Below are 25,099 nucleotides of genomic sequence, written 5' to 3' on the forward strand. Positions count from 1 at the left end.
AAATAGAGAAAAGATGTTATGTGAACATGTGTCCGGAAACGCTTAATTTCCATGATAGAGTTCATTTTAGTTTCGTCAGTATGTACTGTACTTCCTCGATTCACCGCCAGTTGGCCCAGTTGAAGGAAGGTAATGCTGACTTCGCTGCTTGTGTTGACATGCGACTCATTGCTCTACAGTACTAGCATCAAGCACATCAGTACGTAACATCAACAGGTTAGTGTTCATCACGAACGTGGTTTTGCAGTCAGTGGAATGTTTACAAATGCGGAGTTGGCAGATGCCCATTTGATGTATGGATTAGCACGGGACAATAGCCGTGGCGCGGTACGTTTGTATCGAGACAGATTTCCAGAACGAAGTGTCCCGACAGACGTTCGAAGCAATTGATCGGCGTCTCAGGGAGCACGGAACGTTCCAACCTATGACTCGCGACTGGGGAAGACCTAGAACGACGAGGACACGTGCAATGGACGAGGCAATTCTTCGTGCAGTTGACGATAACCCTAATATCAGCGTCAGAGAAGTACGTTGACCACGTCACTGTATGGAGAGTGCTACGGGAGAACCAGTTGTTTCCTTACCATGTACAGCGTGTGCAGGCACTATCAGCAGCTGACTGGCCTCCACGGGTACACTTCTGCGAATGGTTCATCCAACAATGTGTCAATCCTCATTTCAGTGCAAATGTTCTCTTTACGGATGAGGCTTCATTCCAACGTGATCAAATTGTAAATTTTCACAATCAACATGTGTGGGCTGACGAGAATCCACACGCAATTGTGCAATCACGTCATCAACACAGGTTTTGTGTGAACGTTTGGGCAGGCATTAATGGTGATGTCTTGATTGGGCCCCATGTTGTTCCACCTTCGCTCAATGGAGCACGTTATCATGATTTCATACGGGATACTCTACCTGTGCTGCTAGAACATGTACCTTTACAAGTACGACACAACATGTGGTTGATGCACGATGGAGCTCCTGCACATTTCAGTCGAAGTGGTCGTACGCTTCTCAACAACAGATTCGGTGACCGATGGATTGGTAGAGGCGGACCAGTTCCATGGCCTCCACGCTCTCCTGACCTCAACCCTCTTGACTTTCATTTATGGGGGCATTTGAAAGCTCTCCTCTACGCAACCCCGGTACCAAATGTAGAGACTCTTCGTGCTCGTATTGTGGACGGCTGTGATACAATACGCCATTTTCCAGAGTTGCATCAGCGCATCAGAGATTCCATACGACGGAGGGTGGATGCATGTATCCTCGCTAACAGAGGACATTTTGAACATTTCCTGTAACAAAGTGTTGGAAGTCACGCTGGTACGTTCTGTTGCTGTCTGTTTCCATTCCATGATTAATGTGATTTGAAGAGAAGTAATAAAATGAGCTCTAACATGGAAAGTAAGCGTTTCAGGACACATGTCCACATAACAAATTTTCTTTGTGCGTGAGGAATGTTTCCTGAAAGTTTTGCCGTACCTTTTTGTAACACCCTGTATAATGAGTACAGTAACCAGGAGGGACAAACAAGAGTGGGAGACGAAGAACGAAATCGTCGAATCAAAAATCACGTAATTGTGCGGGTACTATGGGAAGCAAACGCTGGGATATGCGGAAGTTTGGGTCTGTCCGTGAAGTGTGCTCAGATAGCCGAAGCAGTGAAGTCGATTACTCATGTGAAGAGAGAAATTAGGTTTCGAGTCCCGGTCCGGCACAAATTTTCATTTGTTTCCAGTTGATTATGTAATATGGTGGTACCGTATTCGCAGTTTGAATATATTTCAAGAAAACAATTATATTCGTGTCAGCTGTACTGTGATTGCTAAAGGTTAGTACTACAGAAGTTTATTGGTTCGCATCTGTTGTCGAAATTGAAAACATGCTGAAACTCTAACGACAAAAAAGTCTTCGTAATGCATATTGAAATAAATGAACATCGTTAAAAATGACTTGGCTTTCCGGACAGGTCGACTCATAGTTGTAGCTGGATCTCATCATGATCATAACCTGCAAATGGTGGCTGGAGTAGCTGCACACTTAGTCGTTGGCTCTGTGCCAACAACAGCATCTAATTTTATGTTAGTCAGGTGAGAGCCTCTCGCTGTCGAAGTGAGGTCTGTCTGAGGTGACGCATGGCTGAAGATTAACTTTCTGCAGTCTGCGTATGACAATGAAGACCAGGTTGTCTCCGTCTTTCTGTCGTTACGTAATTTTGATTGGTTGAATGATACACATTACGAATGCCTACCGGTAATAAGTTATCTTAAAAGACACTAGTCTCCCTCCCTTAATCTTTTTCAGTTGATTAACCATTTACGAATTTCGTAGTACTTGGCGCTCGAATGCTGTATCCTATTCTCTCCCTCTCTCTGTCTACGCTCGCCTGTCGGCCAATAATGGCAGACCTATGTAAGTGCAACCGTGTTTCTTTCTTCCACTCCCAAATCGTTTAGGTTAACCAACGGTAGCTGTTTTTGTAGTTCATTAAACATTTTGTGTTGTGGGGCCTGGGAGTGGTGGCGGTGTTTTACGGTCTTCGAGAGTGCCTTGATCTCTTACGTTCCCACTACACTTTCTCAGACACTATCTTAGCGATCTGTGTATTTGGCCGAATTCTCACTGCCTGTCGTGCCGTTCCCAAAAGGATTTCTTCCTGGACTCTGCCAAAACAGCACCCGTCCCCAAACCAAACACAGCTCATTCGAAACAGACTGCATTGTTCCCACATAGCGTAGAGATACAGTGTGCGTTGTGACCTTTAGAGCTCCGGTGCCGAGTCGGCTTACATCAAAGCACTGTACAGTGTGACCCCCTGACGTAGTTCTTTGTGTACGTTCTTGTGCCTTCCGCGAATTCTGCTGTGACTGTTTCCCCGCCAGCTGACACGACACACAGCACGTGCTCTTGCCTACAGCGAAGTCCAATATGCCTCCATAGACGCTTCTTATTTATTTTTACATACAATTAATTCAACATAGGAAATTGCAATCTACATTAGTTAAGTACTGCAATTACTGGTATTAATTCATATTTCATTTATTCGTTGAGATTAGTTAACTGGATAGACTTTTTATTTCGGGTTTCACATCAGTTACGGGATAGTTTGGTAAAAACGGAAGTGCAACAGTTTGGAGCACAGCACTGTTTGGTAACGAATCATGAACTGTGGGAAAATCAGAACAGAAGAGAATCGAAAGGTTTAAATGTAGTGCTATAGTTGAATGTGTAAGAATTGGACAGGATAATCAGGTGAGGAATGAGGAAGTTCTCCGCAGAGAAAAGGAATATTTGGAAAAAACTGACAAGAAGAATGGACAGCATGGCCAGACGTCTGTTAAGGCATCGGGGTATAGCCTCCAGAGTACTAGAGGGAACTGTTACAGGTAAAAACTGTACAGGAAGACGGAGACCGTATTACATCCAACAAATGCGTTGGGTGCAAGAGGTACTCTGAGATGAAGAGCTGGCGCAGGAGAGGAATTCAAGGCACTTCGCAGCATCAAACCAATCAGAAAAAAAGGTAGACAGTGATCCTGGATACCTTTCCTGTCCAAGTCCCCGGAAAACAAAACTGATTAAAAACCGGAAAAGTTGGCAAACCTGCCATTCAAACAGGCATAACGGTACTTATGATCTGCGATGAGGACATCTGGCTGAATGAGGAATTAGATGAAGCCTTGTGTTATAAAACACGTACATAAAAAGCTGCCCTGCAGGATTTCCCTTTCTCTCAGTTTTCAGAAACTCGGTCTTCAGTTGACAGAATTGGCAATCACACTCGAACAGAAGTAACCAATTAGCTGGGAATACCAGAAAAAGTTGCACACTGCTGAGACAATTCAATTCTACACAGAATCTAGACGATCTGAATGTGCAATAGTATAAATTAAATGCCTGTAGCGACATATCATGAAGTAAAGGGTGCTGCTTCCAGACTCCCGAAACAAGACGAAACACGATGATAATTTGTGTACTACAAAGTGCTGAAAGATGTACCAGGAAACCATTATATGTGCCATGGGTGTCTTTTAGTCTGTACTTGATCTGATAACGAAGTACAGTGCTAACGCAGGCATAAGTGTTTCGAAGCATGCTGTTCAATGCACATTGTTGAACACTGGGCTCCCGAGCAGGCAAGCCCTACGTGTTCTCATGTTGACATCGTTAATTACTATTGCAGCTGGCACAGGACCATGAAGATTCGATTCGACTACGGATCAATGGAAACGTATTAGCTGGTCGGCCGGCCGCTGTGACCGAGCGGTTCTAGGCGCTTCAGTCCGGAACCGCGCTGCTGCTACGGTCGCAGGTTCGAATCCTGCCTCGGGCATGGATGTGTGTGATGTCCTTAGGTTAGTTAGGTTTAAGTAGTTCTAGGTCTAGGGGACTGATGACCTCAGATGTCAAGTCCCATGGTGCTTAGAGCCATTTGAACCATTTAATTGGTCGGATGAATCACGTCTCGTGTTGAACCAGTAGTATACGACCTTTCTACTACAGCACCTGTGTGCTAAGAAACGAAAACGGACTGAGAGTAAAGTGTCAAGCAGCAGCTAAAATGAGAATTGCGCAAACTTCCACATTTGGGGCCGCCTAGTAGATGAAGGAATGCTGCTATCTTGGAAGCAAATTTAAGAGTGATAGACGAATCAAGGAGGACGTAAAACGCGTTCCTCATTCTTACGAGTATATCAAACATAAGCCTCAATTTGAGGAAGACTTTTTTGAGATTGTACATCTGCAGCACAACATTGTGTGGAAGTGAATCATGGACTGTGAGGAAACTGGAATGAATAGGATCGACGTGTCTGCGATGTAATGATACAGAAGAATGAAGAAAATTGTTTTTATAATTAATAAGGAGGTCCTCCACAGAATCTACGAGGAAGAAATATATTAATAGAAGCAGACGAAATGGCGTGTGTTAACACATCAGTAGTAGAAGGAATCGTAGAGGGCAAACACTGCGGGGGAAGGCAGAGATTGGAAGTATCCTACAAATGGTGGAGGACGTTGTGTGTAAGTGCCATTGTTAGACGAAGAGTTGGGTACAGACAGGAAAAGTTGCGGGCTGCATCAAGTCACTCAGAAGTCAGTTGATGCAAACCTTTACGGTCAGGATCAGAAGGAGGAAAGGATGGAAGATTAAAGTTTAGCGTCTCGTTGACAGCGCAGTCATTAGAGAAGGACCACAAGCTTTGATTACGAAAGTATGGGGAAGAAATCCCTTTTCAAAGAAACCATCGTGGTATTTGCCTAGAGCGATTCAGGGAAATCACGCAAAACACTAAATCTGGATAGCCGCGCAGGGATTTGAACAATCGTCTTCCCGAATGCAAGTCCTGTTCGCTAACAACTGCGCTATCTCACTCAGAAACATGTGATAGATGATCCTAAACTGAGCACTTTGTGATACGAGCCTAATAGTCGTAAATTGACCTTTTTAGTGTCTATATCTTATAGTAACAACTTAAGCTCGAAACAAATGTTTAAAATACTACTGCCAATTCTACTGCATATTTTACGGCATAATCTATTGACATGTTGAACTCTGAGTTCAAAATTATTTGGTCCCAGTGCTTACGCAAGTTCTTTTCTTAAGGGATGCAATTGTTGCTCCGCCCCACACTCTCCTAACTGTATCTACAAAGTGTGCATTTCATGGACAACTTGGTTCTTACTTATTGATGGCTCTCCTCCACGTGATCCACCATCATCTCATCGAAGTCTACAAGAAGAAAACATCTTTGTCAACAATCTTTACCAAGTCTCTGTGGCTTGAAAGAACCCGTTTCGCATAATTCACGGTGATAAATTTCCTCCGTGGCTCCTAATGGAAGGACTTCTCTCAGGTACTACGTAATGCTACACTGTACAGTATATGCATATTTGCAAGTTCCTTTAAGGGGTAATAGTGCATCTTCGAAAACTCTGAACGAGATCCTGTACGTGTGCTTACTATCTATCTGAACACCTAGAAATTTGAACTGTTCCGTTTCACTGATCATATGCACATTCTGTGGAATTAAAACTTCGGGTTTTGTTGAATTGTATACTCAACACAGAGCATAATGTATCGTTTCTCAAGAAAGCGTCAACAAAAACAATGTGGCAGATGTTCATGAGCATCTACAGTATGTACGTCGCATGCGTCACTTGTTCAAGAGCTCCAACCGCCTGAAATGTACAAATCTGACTATTGGTTTCTTGTATTAAAAGACTGAGTTTAGAGTCCTCTAACGTCTGTACAGTTATGATTCTAAGGTTTTGGACGCGCTATACAGAGTAGCATGAGGCTTGTGAGGTGTGTTTAAGTGCATAAATCTAGAGGTTCGTTGCCACTGAATCTGCAGACACTACTGACGTAGCGTTATATGCTGCTGCCGAAGGTTTGATGTTGATAGTATTGCTGGTGCAGACGATGTATATAATGCTTTTGGTCGGTTTATGAGATGGCTGTGACGCCAATAACAAGGTAACATCAGGTGGAGTAGTAAAGCTTGATGGGACAACATATCAAGGATGGTGTTTTGATCATACTAAACGGTGCTAGGATTACAGAAACAGGAAGATATGAAGACAGCGATATGTTGATAGTAAGGATAAGAATTAAAATAAGAGAAATGAGGCAAAGGGTATGACATGCTGGGGGGAGGGGGGGATAGATGTTTTTGAAGTGATTGTGCGAAAATATATGCTATTTTGTGCCATTGGTCGTCGGCAGAGGAAGCAGAGAGGTGCCAATTTGATGAATTTGCATAGGGAGTTCGGTATTAATGAGAGGTGGTTTAGATTAGATTTGCATTTGTCGGAGTATACTGGACGTTCTCGGTTGTAGATACTCCACGTATGAGAGGACTGATGTTGATACACAAAGAATCTCAAAGCTTGAGCATGTATAGGGATTCGAGTCGTTTTTAGAAGGATAATCTTTGCTATTACGCTTTTGGATGGGCATAGTTTCTGGGGACAGCTTTGAAATTATGAATTTTGTGCGGTATTGAGATGATGCATTTTGGATTAAAAGTCCAAGAATGAAAAGAGTAGGATAAGTGACTCTATAACTAATCCAGAATTAATGCCATTTATTATTTTTAGTATACAATGTAAATTATTTCATCATCAATTTGATCGGTGGCGATTATGATTTTGACTTGTTGGTTACACCTCGGAATACCATTGACTGGCGAGATGGCAATAATGATTCAAATGCTGCAGTAATTGAGAAATAGTCGAATCAGATAAGTCATTGGAGATTGAAGGAAGGCTTTTAGTAAGTGTAGGGCGGCGGTATTTTGCCTTCGTACATTATCAGTCAACTTAATTAATTTGATCGATTAGATTAACATATTTATAGCGTCTGGGATCAAAGGGATCAGTTTATTAACTGTAGTGGCAGATACTGGAAGCTCAACAACTAGATCTGTAGTACTACATGCTTTAAAAAATTATTTTTACATTTGCTAGGACAGTGAGAGAGACTGAGGAAGCAACGGAATTTGGGCAGGTTTGGGCCGAGCTGGCAGTTTTTTCTCAGCAGCTGAAGGCCAGAATTTTAGAGCCCGCCACAAAGTCATCCGGTGATGTGGCCCTGCGAAGACCGTCTCCCATTTTCAGGGGCATCGCCGACGTTTGAAAGGGGGCACTAAAGACAACCATCCAAAAAGAATAACCTGCAGTTCTTCAGCCCTATCAGAGTGTGGTTCAAGTTCTAAGTTCTAGGGGACTGATGACCTCAGATGTTAAGTCCCATAGTGCTCAGAGCCATTTGAACCATGTGCCACAGCTTGAGACATAGGGAACCGTAACGATAAATATGTCCAGTTCCATTAGATTACTCTCTGAGCTCTCTGATGTCAGCACCAGTCAAGGTGCAGATTATTACTAATGAAGAGGCTAGACAGTATCAACCATTTAAGTGTTTCTGTCGGGGAAATGGGGGACGCGATTTCTGGAAAGAAGGCATTTGTTGTGCCAATGGAATTAATTGAATGTTGTAATTGTACAGATTCAATTTCGCAATTTCTTGATCTTTTGCAATAAATATCCACTGTTCTTACCTAACTAGGATTATTCTTTACCCCGCTCGTCCTGAAAATATTAATTAAATAATTTTTGTGTTATGTGTGAGGCCGTCAACCACAGTAGTGCTTGTCAGCTCGTAACATTTCACAATCACGACCCACCCCAGTGTTACCTAAGAAGGTATGGAATATTCGGCTGGTTTGATTATGATTAAACTTTTACGAAGAATGATCTAGGTAATGTTCATGGTGGAAGTAATTCCTGGTGTCACAGACGTCGTTTCTGTTATACTGAACAAAGAACGCGGCGCCACAGCAAAGTCAGCAATGCATATCGGTACCACAGACATTAGAGATGTCTCGCTGCAATCCGCAGTGACGAATGGGAAAGGCTAAAGAAGACACGCCGCCTCTCTCAGCACAGCAGCGCCCTTGCATGGAGGTGAATATACAGTCGAGCGAGGGAACTTTCTGCCCAGTTCGTGACGGCAACTGAAGCAGTCAAACACTTCGAGTAGGATTAGTTATTCAATTCTCAGATGGAAAAGTACTTTTGTAAATGTTGAGAACCGTTTGTTAACTAGAGCTTCAAGTGACGCTTTAGTAGTCAATGACATCTGTAAATTATCAAGCACTGCTATAGCAAAGGATGTACCAAGTTATTTAAATCTTCTTATTCATTCACGTAATAAAGTGAATGATATTTTATTTGCTGTAGTTCCAGTGAGCCATCTCCCAGAGCAATCAAAGAAGCCATTGTTTCGGCCAGACGACTGTAGTTTCTGTCAATAAAATTCTTCTGGGCTGTTGACCGCATTGTCAATACATAAAACTGTCCGACGTTTCGGCCACTATTGCAAATAGCCTTCCTCAGGGCTTTGTGCTGAGCTGACTGCTGAATGAGAGAGACTATATCTTACACGTAGCGGAGGGAGCTGATTACGTAAACAGTATTTGATCTAAAGTCTCTCTCACTCAACAGTCAGTTTAGTACAAAGCCCTGAGGAAGGCCACAAGCAACAGTGGCCGAAACGTCAGGCAGTTTTATATATCGACAATACGGTCAACAGCACAGAACAATTTTATTGACAGTGACAACGGCCGCAGAAGCTTACGCTTACAGACTGTAGTTTCGTCTGGTGGTAACAGTTTGCATGACGGACGTGTTCAGCATCTGGCAGTTTGAGACGTTTACATGGAATTATAGTCTTCGAACGTGATTAGGTGCGTGTGAGGGGCCTGATTAGAACGCGGCGCCTAGCCCGGCGCTGCTGGACGCCGCTCACCTGCCGGCAGCGCTGGTGCCGGGTTTGGCCACCTGCCGGCAGCCGTGCAGCGAGGTCTGCGCGGAGAACTCCGCCGCGAAGCGCCTCCACATGGCGTGGCGGGGCGCCGCGACTGCTAACGAGCCCAGCGCAAACTGCGCTCGCGCGCAACGAAAACAAACACCTTTCCGTGTCACAAGACTGATTGCTGTTTGCCCGCAAGCGACTGACTTCGTAGATAACGAGAGCGAATGATAGCAATGATTAATGATCTTGCGGGCCAGATGAGAGTGATAAATTCTCACGTCACTAGAGAAACATCTCGATGCAAAAATACTCCCTCCATTATTCTGCTTTTTCTATTAGAGGTTCTTGTGATCAAAACACCAATTACGTCTAAACATGGATGGGTGAAGATACAACTCTGCATTCTAAGACAGTGTTTCTGTTTCCATAGCATATTTAGAGACTTGTTTCGTTCATTTCCATTCGTCAATTGTTCCCTGAATTTCTTCTCATTCGTATTCTGTCTATATTACCTTTTACCACATCGCACCCCGGTAAGAACAGTGACAAAACTAAAAAAATGAAATACTTGAGATAAAGCGACTGAAAGCAAAACTTATACTGAAATAATACAAGCGTCCCTTAATTTTAAATAAGTGATTCTGTCAGTAAATTCCGTCATAGTCTATTCAAATGTCACATGGACATATAGTTCTGTACAAGTAGAATAAGAGCTGGTATGGGGTAATTATTAATTAATTCTTCATATTATGTCACTTTTCCTGATATTCCAAAAACTCGAACCTCCATCACAAAAATTTGTATTTCAGCTAAAATAAAAAAAAAACAACTCGAAATCGTATTAGAAAAATGCAAAGTTGTAATTTATGAAAATTAATACAATTTAGTAAGGAACATAGATTAGGTACAATTTATGGAACACTATTTACAAAAAATACAGAATCATAAATGTGTTATTTAATGTGGAAGTACTTTTCGCAAAGGAAAGCCATTGTGTATTAACTTTTTTTATAGCAGAAACTTCCATTTTTGCCTTATATGCTGCTACACACGAAATTTCCTAATATTTACAGCAACTGTAATCGTCAAAAGAGTGTCTGTTCACCGGGCGAGGTAGCGCAGTGGTTAGCACACAGGACTTGCATTCAGAGGGGAGGAGGGGGGAGGGGGGGGGAGACGGTTCAAACCTGCTTGAGGCCTTCCTGATTTACGTTTTCCGTGATTTCCCGAAATCGTTTTAGGGAAGTTCCGGGATGGTGTCTTTGAAAGGGTCTCCTCCCCCAAATCAGCCAACCAACCAACAGTGTCTGTTCCATCAGACGTGTATGCACGTCTGAAGGACATTGTAATGTAAGATACAGACACTGTATAATCACTGACATTGTAATAATCATTGACATTAAATATTCTGTTTCACCTCATACATGAAAAATTTCACAACTCCGGATCTGCGGCTCTTTTTAAATGACCCATGGACACCTGCTAGTAGCAATGCTGAAGTGATACTTTTCTTGTCATGGCGAATCATGAAGTAGCCTACAACAAAACTGGCACAACTGTCATCAAGTGCATAAATTGGGAGATAGATATATGACGTTTTTAGTGCACGTTGGAACAGTTCACACCTATTTTTCACTGATAAAATTAAAAACTGCCGAATTTTCTCTTGTGTCACTTTTCTTGCCGGGGTCCAACATTGTAATTTTAATTTTCTGTTGATCCCACATTACTTTCTGGCCAGTCAAGTGTAGCTGACAACAGCTGAATGACAATACTTAGGTTATGGTAAGGTACTTGTAGAATAGCAGTAAATCTTCTTTAGAGACAGAGAAAAATCCTTCACTTTTCCATGAACAATTTATTTGTAGGATTTACATAAAAATCAAATAATTTACCGGTCATCTTAAGATGTGTTAGCGGCTAGTAAGTTGCTCGGTCATTTATTGATTTTATAAACTGTTCATGGTCTCAGTATTGATTCGAGTTCGCACTATTTGTAGACAGCATTTCCGAGCAACTTACTCCCGAGGTACACGTATCATTGTAATAACTTCCGTAAGCGTGTGACTCTGTGAAACGAGTGCACTCAATCAGCTACCGCCAGTCTTCAGTAAAACTAGCTCAGTGACCAAGTTTTGATAGAAAAACATTATACAGCACAGCGTTTATTATGTCTTGAGTGTGTTTTACCTACGTCTATCTAAAGTCCATTCAGAGTAAAAATGTTCAAATGTGTGTGAAATCGTAAGGGACTTGACTGCTAAGGTCATCAATGCGTAAGCTTACACACTACTTAACATAAATTATCGTCCGCAGCTCGTGGTCGTGCGGTAGCGTTCTCGCTTCCCGCGCCCGGGTTCCCTGGTTCGATTCCCGGCGGGGTCAGGGATTTTCTCTGCCTCGTGATGACTGGGTGTTGTGTGCTGTCCTTAGGTTAGTTAGGTTTCAGTAGTTCTAAGTTCTAGGGGACTGATGACCATAGATGTTAAGTCCCATAGTGCTCAGAGCCATTTTTTGAACCTAAATTATCCTAAGGACAAACACGCACACCCATGCCCGAGGGAGGACTCGAACCTCCGCCGGGACCAGCCGCACAGTCCGTGACATTGAGAGTACATGCACATGAACACACTATTTACATTTTCCTTAGCCGTAAGGAATACACTTCGCACTCTTATTGTTTTAGTGCCTGAAGGGGGGGGGGGGGGTTGGATTGTTTTTGGGGGAGGAGACCAGACTGCCAGGTCATCGGTCTCATCGGATTAGGGAAGGACGGGGAAGGAAGTCGGCTGTGCCCTTTCAAAGGAACCATCCCAGCACTTTCCTGGAGCGATTTAGGGAAATGACGGAAAACCTAAATCAGGATGGCCGCACCCGGGATTGAACCGTCGTCCTCCCGAATGCGATTCCAGTGGTCTAGCCACTGCACTACCTCGCGTTTTAGTGCCCCGACTCGTTCACTCCGAGTCGAATTCTCAGATCAACTGACGAATAGTCTTTTCTGCAGATCCCAAAAGTTCATTACACTCCCTAACAGACTGAGTGTACACCTGCACCATATGTCGTCTTGGGCCCAGGATAGATTCGTAGAGGTAAAATTCGATACATCCGTACTCTTGTAAGCTGTACACGGGTAGCCATTGCGTTATAGTGTTGACACGGTGTAACAGTACTTTCTTTGAAATATTTCACGATAATTATCTACGTCCTGTATCTTTGTCTAAGATCAGCTGCCTTCACTCCTTTAACTTCTGGCGAATAAAATCGTTCATTTCCTCTGTAATAATGGATACCAGACCTGACATTCCGCCAAAAACCCTGCAATCGAAATCAAGAGGAGCAGAAATTCAATAGTTCACCCAAATATACCGGTCCTCGTTTGCTGTGGTTCTCTAAATGACCTTAACCTAATGTCACAACTGTTCCTTCCCCAAGAATTTAAACTAAATTAATTCATCCTTACACAACAAATATCGAGTGATTTTATTAACAGCGAAGAAATATGACTGTTGCTGCAGACTCATGTCTAGTGGGTGATATTCCCATTTTTAGTTTCGGTGCTTGTTAGAAGGCTGTTTTTCTCAAACAAGCTTCTAACAAACATAACAGTAAAAGCTCATTGTGAAACGCAAACTCGCTCACGTAAAGGTTAAAGTTACTAAAATTTTCCCAGTTATTATGCTGTGACCTGGGCGATCCGTTAGGTAGCCCATCGTTTCGCTCCCATATCCGGAGGACGTCCTCGGGTGGTCGTTGATTTAATGTCGATACGGCGCACACAAGCGGCCCGCCGTTGACTCAGTAGTCACAGATAGAATCCAGATGACCACGGCGTAGTAAAAGCTCAGAGACACACAGCGACATTTTCTACGTAACTTCACAGACTAGAAGACAACGTGTTAGTCTGCTGCAGGATACCGAAGCATATTGTACTCTCGATCTTAACGATATTCATCGAGCTAAAATATTTCTGTGTGGGCATTTCGTGTTCACGCAGTAGATTCTTTGTAAAAAAAAATCGGGTAAAATCATAAAACATGTGTTTTTTTAATACGAAATTTAGTTCAGTATCTTTAATACAGTGGTTACACAGAGTAGTATAATTGTTACAGAAAAGATAAATCACAAGTTATTATTATCGCTTCCCACTGTGCGTCCGATCGGCCAGCTACATAATCGCTTTGCACCGGTTTTCCATTTCTTTTCCGACGCTACCATAGCTTCCTCGTTCGCTGCGGACTTTTTGAGGTTTTTGGATACCTATCGAAACGCGTTTCTCTCTGAGTAGCGTTTTATATAGTTACAGGCAGAATTACTAGTCATATGAGACGACGTTTTCCATTACTTTCTAATTTTTATTTCAATGTCGATTTTCACTTACATTCCGGCGAATAATTTTACTTCTTAGGTCTTTATAAGTGCTATGCAAGCTCTTCACAATGACACTCGAATCAGAATCCCAGCTCAACGAGTTTCCAGACAACACCAATTTACAACTTTACCCAAAGCTAATCCGTAACAATCAGGCGCTTGCGCCTACAGTGGGACCACGACGTCATATGCAAAGGAAATACTGCGCGAGGAACACGTACAGGCATGACCCATCTGTTGTGGGGATGTACCACTCCGTGTGAAACACAGTTCGGTTCGATCTCACACGATATCTTGCAAATGACATTTCAAGCGAACAGATACATTCCGCCTTCCCAACTTTCCGAAAAATTTGAGACACCGTACCACTTTGTTGAATAATCATTCAGAATATCCTAATAAAGCCTTGGCTAAATACTTTGCTTTAGTGACGTAACACAGTATGTTACTCTGAAAGGCCGAAGTCAAACGAAACTGAAAGTACGAGTCAAAAACGAGCAACAATGATGTTAATTACTGCACGGCAATTCTTCTTAAATACGAATAAATGCGAGATACTGAACATAAACAAGCAAAATGTGAAAACCGCTGTGCATTTGTTGAACAAACCGTGCCGAATCCTCTAGTGAGACTTTCTCTTGAGCAATTTCAGAGGTACTTATGAAATTGTTTTGGGTGAAACGTCTAAGGAATCCAAAGGCGCACAACAATTGTGGATAAAGGCCTATAGTGGGCACAAGTAATTTCGCCCCTTTGTATGTACATACAAAGCTTCCCATTCTGGTGGTGAATGTTATCAATTACAAATACTAGTTCGTAGTTACGCCTGTAGAACGCTCTGACGCAGTAGCTAGTTTTACCACTGAGCAGTGAGGTTATCTTAATAAAAATGTTCTAATGTGTGTGAATTCCCAAGGGACCAAATTGCTGAGGTCAGCGGTCCCAAGACTTACACACTACTTAAACTAATTTATGCTAAGAACAACACACACACACACACACACACACACACACACACACACACACATATGCCCGAGGGAAGACTTGAACCTCCGGCGGGAGTGGCCGCGCAATCAGTGAAATGGAAGTTATCTTGTTTTCGCCGCCGACAAACACTTTTCGAGGTGGTGGATTGTGGCAATATTACTACAGATATACCTACGTAAATACGCATTATGGTATTTTTCTTGTATTACACACCTGTAAAGAATGATGTTACAGTATTTATATTATACTTTACACTCAACGTTAGACGACGATAAATTTTGTTTAAGAAGATGATGGTGTTGAAATTATGAGCTCCGTTGATTCTGGCAGCATGAGCCTGTAACATAAGAGAGCACAAATTATAATGACTCTGGAACATTTGTTCAGTTTTTTGTTGCGGAATCCTCGTAAAGTGTTAACGCCTAATTCAAAATAAATAAGCAAGACATAATAAGAAATCTAATGGCACTATCGAGCAAAGAATGGATCTAAAAAAGACAGAAAAATATGTGGACGATCATCGAGACGATTTCTAATTTGTACAATCATTTAACTACATTTAATTTAACAGAAGTGTGTTTCTTGTAATTTTTTTCTTATGCCACGGGCCTCATATTATAAGAACCATTTTTTTGCTTATTGCGTAAGCTTCCATAAAAGAAATTTCTTTCTGACACCAGGCATAATATTTCAAAAAGTGTATGACTCATAAGTAAAAGGCATGTCATAGTAAGTGCTGAGCAAGTTTGAAGTAAGTAGAACTGCAATAAAGTGGCGGCCTATTATACCACCAGTGGCGGCCTATTATACTACGTCTTCCTATATCGTAACAGGTCGACAGAGCCCATATGAAACAAAAGAGATCCTCCAATGACTCTACGCGTATTTAAACATTTAAGTAGTAATCACAGAAAGAAGGGAAAGATTAACTGTGAAGTCCTGTTAGACAAATTTGGAAAATCAGGTTTCAAATTAGACGACTTAGCAGTTCTGCTGTCTCATCCGGCTGCGTAGCCGACGTTGGTAATGCGCACCTGTGCGGTGGTTGTCGACTCGGAGGTGGATGAAATTGTCACTGCTAGAATCTGGCCGGCAAGGCGAGCAGGTGTGGTGGCTTAAAGTTCCTTTCCGCCATTGTCCTGTATTAAATTCGAAAGCTTTTCTCAGTGGGACGCAAAGTGAGGGCCGTTAGCGACCTCGACTGTGCAGGCAGGTAGGACAGCAGCACTGTTGTGTTGTCTGACAGGGCTTCTAGATTTTTCTAACAACACTAGACACTCTTGCTGTTCTTCCTACCGTTACTATTTAAGTACTTAAATAGAGTGAGTGTCAAGGGAAGGTATCTTTTGTGTTGTATCGATCTGTTGCGATATAGAAAGAGGCGGTATAATAAGCCACTACTTCTTTTTTGTTTATTGTCAATATTTATTTTCTTCAAACTTAAAACTTGCTGAGTATATATTGTGTGTTACATCCGCCTGGTAATCGATTTCTCAGCACACCAGGCAAGTCGTGAAGGCAGTCGCCCCACCAGGAGGACATGGGTAAACGGCTTTCATCAGCACCGAGACATTACGACTCGGTTGTTTACCACGGAGCTACAAGTCGCATCCACAGCGTATAGGGGCGGCAACTTCACCGATAGGCAGTATACGTGTCGGAGCAGAGAGCGCTGTCAGCAGGGCACTGTTTTGCTACGCCACGTCATGAGCTCTCACAGAGGCACGCGGATGGCCATCCGGGCCCGATTGTTTAGGCTATCGCCGGAACGTGCTAAGTTATTTAAACCCTCGGCTCAAGTCGGCAATACTAGCAGTTCTGTCCAGCCACATCAAAAGTTCAGTCCCACTGCTATAAGTTGGCGGTACCAACAGTTTCGTCACTGCATTCCGCGCCGGCAGGCACAGTGAATTCGTTGTGGTCTTCACCTGTAGTATGTCACCCGTCAAACGTTGGCGGCACCGGTTCAGTAACGTACCAGGCTTTCTGGCCGTAATCTCACATATCCGCAAGAAAAGGGCTATTGTGCACTGTGCGCGGCCGAATAAAACCTTCTACAACTAGGCGGCTGAACCTATCCTTTGGAGTCTCCGAGCCAAGAGTCCGACATTAGTTTTTTCTTCTATTGTCCCCGCTGCATTTCTCGCGTAGGGATCATGAGTATGAGAGAAGAAATTAGAGCTCGTAAACAGGCCCAACGCTCCGTACTCGACTGGACTTGACACCAGTACCCTCTCCCACAGACCGCGCCGTGCCTAGTGAAAAACAACATTGGTATTGGGGGTGGTCGTATAGAAACGTATTATTAATTTCAGTGCCCTAGAAGAGCGTGTTTTACAGTTTAGACCATTGCAGCAGGCGAGGAAATCGTCAACTCTTTGTTCGAGTCTCTCATTACGTGTGCGCTAACTGATTTTATATTGTGCGTTTGGTACGCCATTAAAGCATTCTTTGCGGCGTAGGCAGTCGATGGGGAACAAAAGAGAGGAGTCGTCAGAGAGTCGGAGACTGCAATCGACGTGTCGCCGCTGCCGCTGCCGCTGCCGCCACAGTTAATGAGGAGTGTTTGCGGGAGGCCGGAGGTGCGTGTAGTGCGTCGCGGCACGCGAGGACAGCGAGTGGCCGCTATGTGGCGCCGCGTGCTGGCCGAGTACGCGCAGGGCACCACACTGCACGGCTTCCGCTACCTGGCGCCCGGGCTGTGCGGACGCGCCGCCAGGTAAACACACTCTACTTACCGGTGCGTCTCCGAGGGTAGCTGCCACAACCTAATAGCTCTAAAATTTATTCACCTACTTCAAAAAACGCAAAATCCACATTCCTTCTCATTTGTCATGTCGACCCATTAAATCCTTCCTAAGTAACAGCCCGTGTCTCCATTAGCGATTCAGAATTATCCATCATCCTTCCATCGAAGGTACCCAAAATCCAGTCTTCTCTAGGAAATCCGCTAAAGCACCTGCTTTGTTCACTTTCTCCACTTCCTGACATTAATACGATGGTCTCTCGTAACTCCACCTCCTGATACTCACAGTGCCCCCTTCCAAATCCAATTACTTAATCCTATTACCTATCATCCTAAAATACCTTGACACTTGACTGTAAACCCACATCGAAACCCAACCCCATAACCACCCAATAGAGTGTCCGCTGCAGAATAAATTTACGAACTGGTCGCACTTGGGGAATGCATCCCTCCACAGTTATCTGCACTTCCAATGCTTTGCTCCGAATCATTCTCCTCCCTGCCATTAATGCCTGGATATCCTCTCCACTCTCCACCCATCTTCTATCAGTACCCCCATAATCTTGAATACCATATACTCTGTCTCACTTAAGGCGGCCGTTGTGGCCGAGTGGCTCTAGGCGCTTCAGTCCGGAACCGCGCTGCTGCTGCGGTCGCAGGTTCGAATCCTGCCTCCGGCGTGGATGTGTGTGATGTCCTTAGGTTAATTAGGTTAAAGTAGTTCTAAGTTTTGGGAACTGATGACCTCAGATGTTAAGTCCCAAAGTGCTTAGAGCCATTTTGTCTTACTTCTCCTACACGAATCCATCACCCACTCATAAAATGCCTCTACCTCATTATCATTTCTCCTCTATTTCACAATGCTGGCATATCTTCGAGCGAATACCAACACATCCAGCCAACTGTAAACCTTTATACACTCAATATCCTGTTTCAACGCAACTCCAATAGCTTCCCCATACCAGGAAATTGAATCCGTCTTGAACTTTGCCTTTCTTATCAGACATAAACCACTCTCCTTTTTCTCTCACACCAGTGTTCCATTTCTTTCCAATCTTATTCCTCACACATCCTTCCCCATATGCACAGCCTCCATCCTATTACCCTGCCCCAAAGCCCATGTATCCTACTCTCCCAAATTACACGTCTACAAATACTAATCTGTTAGCTTCATTACCACTCAATTCTTCACAGAACAACTTAACCTTTCTACTCTGAACTTATCGTCTCTTGTTGCAAGTCCTACTGCTTTCAAGGCTGTGCATTGAGTTGCTTCATTATCGTTACAAAGACGTCCCTTAAAATTTATTTTCAAAAAGACGGAAGATAGCTCATGTTAATCAATCTATAAATGTTTATCATTTCAGAAACGTAAAAAACGGTATTATTTAAGTATTTAAAGACTATCGTTGATTGTTTAGAACGTGTTTTACTGGAGACTGTCCAGTCTACCGAAACCAGAAAGAAAGAATTGAACGTCCATAAACCTAGCTGTAATTTTCGGTGGGACGGACAAGAAATGAATCTGAACAAAAGACACATCAGTAAAAAATGCACAAAAACTGACTGAAATAAGAGTGTTTATCGTTGAAGAACAGAGCCGCGCGGGACTAGCCGAGCGGTCTCAGGCGCTGCAGTCATGAACTGTGCGGTTGATCCCGGCGGAGGTTCGAGTCCTAAAAAATGGTTCAAATGGCTCTGAGCACTATGGGACTTAACATCTGTGGTCATCAGTCCCCTAGAACTTAGAACTACTTAAACCTAACCAACCTAAGGACATCACACACATCCATGCCCGAGGCAGGATTCGAACCTGCGAGCGTAGCGGTTCGAGTCCTCCCTCGGGCATGGGTGTGTGTGTTTGTCCTTATGATAATTTAGGTTAAGTAGTGTGTAAGCTTAGGGACTGATGACCTTAGCAGTTAAGTCCCATAAGATTTCACACACATTTGAACATTTTTTTTTGAAGAACAGAGACGTTTAGGCTAAGCGTGAACTTCGTCTGGACAAATATAGTGCAGCAAATCGACGAGCTGGGGGGAGGGTATAGCACATCAATTAGAACTTTGTGTTCCTGGAAACACTCCATCACACTCCTGGCACCGTGACATGGCGCATTATCTTATTGATAAATGCCACCGCTGTCGGAAACCATGATCGTCATGAAGGAGTGTACGTGGTCTGCAAACAGCATGCGATAGTCCTTGGTCATCATGGTTCCTTGCATGAGCTTCACTGGACCCATGGATGGTCACGTGAATGTTCCCTAGAGCATAAATGGAGCCGCCGCCAGCTTGTCTCCGTCTGGCAGTGCAGCTGTCAAGGAGCTGTTCCCCTGCAAGACAACGGATTCGGGGCCTCTCATCGGCATGATGAAGAAGGTATCGAGATTCGTCAGACCATGCAACGTTCTGCCATTGTGCCAGCGTCCAGTGCCGATGTCACGTACACTTTTCAGTCGTAGTTGCCGATATCGTGGTGTTAACATCGGCACACATGTATAGATCGTCGGCTGCGGAAACCCATCGTTAGGAATGTTCGGTGCACCGTGTGTTCAGACACAATTGCACTCTGCCCAGATTAAAGTCTGATGTTTATCCGCCACAGTTGGCTGCACACCCTGTTTTACCAGTCTCTCCAACCTATGACGTCCGACATCTGTAATGAGGGGTGACCAACGACGTTTGGGCGTAGTTTCACTTGGTTTCGCCAATTGCTGAAAACACCACAGCATTCCTGCAACACCCGAAAAGTCGTGCAGTTTCCGTAATGCTCGTGCCGAGTCCCCGTACCATCAGAATATATCTTCGGTCAAACGCAGATAAATCGCGCTCCTTCCCCATTCTACACACGACCAGCACGCTTACCGATACTACTAGCACCGTGCGTGTGTCTGACTAGCAGTCATTCCTCGCGAGGTGAGGCTGCAATCGCCTGGCAAGGTTTATATCGATAGTAGGTCGGTGGTCATAATGTTCTGGCTGATCAGTGTGTAGGCGTCTTCATAATTTAGAACTCTTGATCTTCTCCTCTTCAACACACAGCCCAGAGAAATCATTAGACGAATGTTAGAATGAACGACTAAATTTTCTTCCGAAATTTTATTTTCAATTGCGATTAAGTAGTTCGTTGTGAGAATATTTTAGAAGGCTGAAGTATGTTCTGAAGAAAATTTTGTTTGTTATGGATTGGTCTGCGTTGCTTCCGCATCAGCAGCTCATCGACCATCGCTTCATTCTACAGTTCCCAACTTATTTACTAGAAAGTATCTTAACTGTTTTCTCGACCCATATTTTTTGACAGAATGCTGGCAACCTAAGTCCTCAACGGACAAGTCTCATTATTTTTAATCAAAATTTTACTAGCTGTTAGAATGAAGCACGTGTCTTTTAGATTGATAAACATAGATGACAACCACGAAAGTGGCATCTAGACGAATGGTTTTCATTTGGGTCGTTATAAGTGGGAGTATTAGATGTTGAAATATTTGGGTCACCTCTAGCGACTTCTTGTTCTGGTTGCAGTGGCATCTGATTGGAGTAATCCACAGCACGCCCTTGACACGGTGAGTTTATCTGCGTCGCTTTGTTAGATATCCTTTCGGTTCCGGAGACACTCAGCGCTTCGACTGCAGATTAATAGGAAGCTTGTGAAAACCGTATTTTAAGACGACTTACTTAGTGTACAGATAATCCGAGAAGATCGCTGCATACCAGAACAAAGACATCGTGATATACACTGACGGATATGGAGGTGTCAGACCATGAACACCTTGACCAAAGGCGACCAAACTGATACTACAATACTTCCATGACAGTACAATATTTGACTTCATTTTCATCCGTAAGCGAGCTGACGTTCGGTATTTTCTATCCAAAAGATATGAAGAATGGTGCAAGTATATCATGACTATTGGGTTTGTCTAACGTTTCTGGAACTTTTCACATGAAGCTCTCAACCCGACTTGCCTAGAGATGATGCACGTCCAGCCAGTTGCTACCTTCTGGATGAGCGTGAGGGACAGGGAAGCATCACACCAACAAATTTCACAGATGTTTGGTTCTATTGCAATGACTCCAGAAAGAGAGATGAAGAAATGAACTCATGACAAGAATAGTGGTCATGGGTCCTTCCAAAAGGAGTACACCAAGAAAAGATTGTTGTATTCTTCAACAGGCTTTGACCAATAGTCCGGATAGTCCGATGACATCAGGGAAGTGATTACAGACAGAGTGTTACGAAGAACCGCCGTGATTGGATTAATGGAAACTGACTTGGCATCTCAAGTTGATCTGGCGCCTTTTACTGCTGACACCAAACCCAAAGAGACTTGTGTGGTGCGTAGCTAGAGCCAATCGGAGCATTGAGCTGCATCCTTCGGCGTTCAGCTTTGAAATTTGCACCCATTTGTGACACTCAGATCGATGGGAAGGCACCCGGAGACGATCTGGTGATACATAACAAGATTCTCGAGATCTGTACCACTGCAGGCCCTAGAATCAAGATGTGAGGAGCTGTAGAATACTACAAGGCCGATATGTGACGAGAATGGTAAACCCTGTTCTGACAGCAGTCATGATAAAGAGTATCCGCACAGTCTAACATGATAATTCAAAGCCCCACAATGTAGTTCACTCCACAAACGCCTTGAGACTGCAGAGGTCCTTGACAGGCTTTACCAGTCGCTTGATTTATCACTCATAAAGAACGTCTGGAGTGCAATAGGATGGTCGGCCGTTGTGACCGAGCGGTTGTAGGAGCTTCAGTCCGGAACCGCGCTGCTGCTACGGTCGCAGGTTCGAATCCTGCCTCGGGCCTGGATGAGTGTGATATCTTTAGGTTAGTTAGGTTTAAGTAGTTCTAAGTCTACGGGACTGACGACCTCAGATGTTAAGTAGGGTTGGGTTGTTCTGGGGAGGAGACCAGAGAGCGAGGTCATCGGTCTCATCGGATTAGGGAAGGACAGGGAAGGAAGTCGGCTGTGCCCTTTCAAAGGAACCATCCTGGCATTTGCCTGGAGCGATTTAGGGAAATCACGGAAAACCTAAATCAGGATGGCCGGACGATCAGGAGGCCGGACGCGGGATTGAACCGTCGTCCTCCCGAATGCACATCCATTGTGCTAACCACTGCGCCACATCGCTCGGTAGATGTTAAGTCCCACAGTGCATAGAGCCATTTGAACCATTTTTATTTTCCAATAGGATGACGTATTCCTTTATTCACCTTTCAGCCAGCAATATTCATGATGTGACAGATTATGTGTTTAAGGGGTGGAAAGAACAGCTCAAGATTATATTCGTAGGTTGTTTGCTTCCGTATCACGATATACCATGTCATGTATTCGCATTCTTGGTGGTCTCATTACATACTGATGCTGACGATGGATGTCAGTTCCGAATGGAACCAGTGTTTAGTTATTTAACATCCGTTAAGTGATGATCAACTTCACAACTTTCCATTTCCGTCAGTGTAGCTGACCATTAGCATCAGTTAATCCACCTATGGATACAGATCGAGTAGTTCAAAAGAAATATACCTGTGTCTTGATCTTTTCTGTGTTCATAGACTATGCTGGTTTATCGCCATCGCCACATCGATAGTTTTCGCGGCGACCGCCATCTCCGACACGTGGAGGAAGTACCGCGACAGCCCGACGACTACATCGGTGGTCAGCACCAACTTCCCGCTCTACCAGATTCCCTTCCCAGGTGTCACTATCTGCCCAGCCATCAAAGTGCGCAGGACCGTCGGGGAGAAGTTGCTAATGAGGCAAGCAGCAATTCACTTATTAGAAACATTTGACTGTTCAGAAAAATTGCAACAGTATGAATGTATTTGCAGGTTATTCAAAGCAAGGTGCGATGTTTGAACGGTAAGAATTAGAGGCTTTGCGTTGATGAGATGAGTAGCGCCGTCAATGGCAAAAGTTTCAATGTTTCTATTATCGACTTTTCGACAAATCGCCATGTATCTGACAATATATTGGAGGTAAAATGTTAATATTTGCAATACATCGAACTTTTTATGTATCAAAAATAGTGGTTCTTCCATTGCGAATTTTAAGTCTGCAACAGAATGCGCACTAATTTGAAACTTCCTGGCAGATTACAAATACGTGCATAATCAGAATCGACCACAAGACATTTCACAGACAGGTGCTCGCCGACTGAGCTATCCAAGCAGGACTCGCGACCCGTCCTCATAGCGCTACTTCCGCCAGTACCTATCTTTTTACCGTCCGAACTTCACGGAAATTCTCCAGCATACCTTGCGGCACAAGCACTCTAAGAACAAAGGTCACAAAGAATTCAAAATCATAAAACCTGAATACAAAGAGAAATCTTCTATATCACTCATTTTCAGATGTCACATTCCTCTTTTAAAAGTCGACATGAATTGGATCGAAGCCTGCAGAAACGTTGTCCGTTGTGATGTCGAAGCGCAACCCGAGAGCAGGTGAGGATCCTCAGCGAAGTTGTTCGCCAGCGCCCAAGCGGGACCACACAGTACGAACCGCATAATTATGGCCTAACGCCTCATGTGAGGCAACGGCATATTCTGTGGAGAGCAGCCGCTGGTAAGGTAATGTAGCGGTGGGATTCGTGAAGCCACTACTAGTTGGATGACAAGCCGTTGCTGATGGTGTAGACCATCCATGTGTATCGGGTTTGAATGGTAGTCAGGATCAAGTTGGCGGAAATGGACGCCACAGCAGCTCAGCAAGAACTCTCTTATTCATCCAATGGGCATTGTCAGAGACGAAACGGAGGATCGAAAGCGACAGTGCAGCGGTGGGGCTGGCTGCGTATTACGCAGCGCTGTGTCAGGCACCAGCCGGGGCTGGCGTGACGTCATCAGTCAGGGTCACTGCACGAGGCCACAAGTTGGTGAATCAGCGCGGCACGGTAGGCGACGAACCCTGGACCACAATGTCCGATGACTCTCAACGTATGTGTGGTGGCCTTCAGACGAACGTCGGCTGTCCAGTGGTTGCTGATGGATGCCAACAGAGGATGACATGGTGGCTGGTTGGGCGAGAATAAAAACTCGGAGTTGCCGGCGATGTCATCAGGTATGTGGAAACTTCATGAACAGGCGCGCAAAGTTTTCTCCGACGTAACATTACATTTAGCAAACTATTCACCTAACGTATATTTGAGGGAAGAGGTCTGTGTTATCATCGGTACATTATCTGCTGAGAAAGCTCATTTAGTGAAGAACACACAAGAACTTTGGAATCCCTCGGAGGCTACGTTTACGATATTCCTCTAGGTCACATTCGATATTTACTTCACGATGTGCAACTGACTGTTATCACATCCAGTGGTATACTCAGAGAATACTGAACTTGGGTGTATAGTACTATTTCATAGTTAATTCCTTATAATGTTTTACTTGCATGACGTCATAAAATGAATAACTTTCATTTCTCGTAGTGACTTAAAGTTGCCCATACAATATATTGTTAATATAAAAATATTTCACTTTCAGCGTCAGAATATTTCGTTCTGCTTATTTGAAATAAATTCAGTAGACTCATATTTGCAAGTATAGGCAACCAGATCAATCACGGATAATCTTGGCCTCTAGACATCGCATATTTTGTTCTTAAACCTTGTCTACGTGAAACCCTCGAAAGAATGTATATGATTGTCTAGTTACTTAAAATA

The 25,099-nt window shown here is 43.7% G+C and overlaps 1 protein-coding gene across 1 annotated transcript in view; it reads left to right on the forward strand.

The window, feature by feature from the left end:
* Positions 1 to 9,555: 9,555 nt before the first annotated feature.
* Positions 9,556 to 25,099, forward strand: part of LOC126260603 (sodium channel protein Nach-like) — a 223,214-nt gene continuing 207,670 nt past the window's right edge. Inside the window, exons 1-3 of the mRNA XM_049957939.1 lie at positions 9,556 to 9,585; positions 17,143 to 17,399; positions 22,995 to 23,285. Of these exons, the coding sequence (XP_049813896.1) occupies positions 9,556 to 9,585; positions 17,143 to 17,399; positions 22,995 to 23,285 (578 nt within the window). The remainder of the gene's footprint in view (positions 9,586 to 17,142; positions 17,400 to 22,994; positions 23,286 to 25,099) is intronic.

The sequence above is a fragment of the Schistocerca nitens genome, chromosome 5 (genome assembly GCF_023898315.1).
Source record: "Schistocerca nitens isolate TAMUIC-IGC-003100 chromosome 5, iqSchNite1.1, whole genome shotgun sequence".
Classification (NCBI taxonomy): domain Eukaryota; kingdom Metazoa; phylum Arthropoda; class Insecta; order Orthoptera; family Acrididae; genus Schistocerca; species Schistocerca nitens.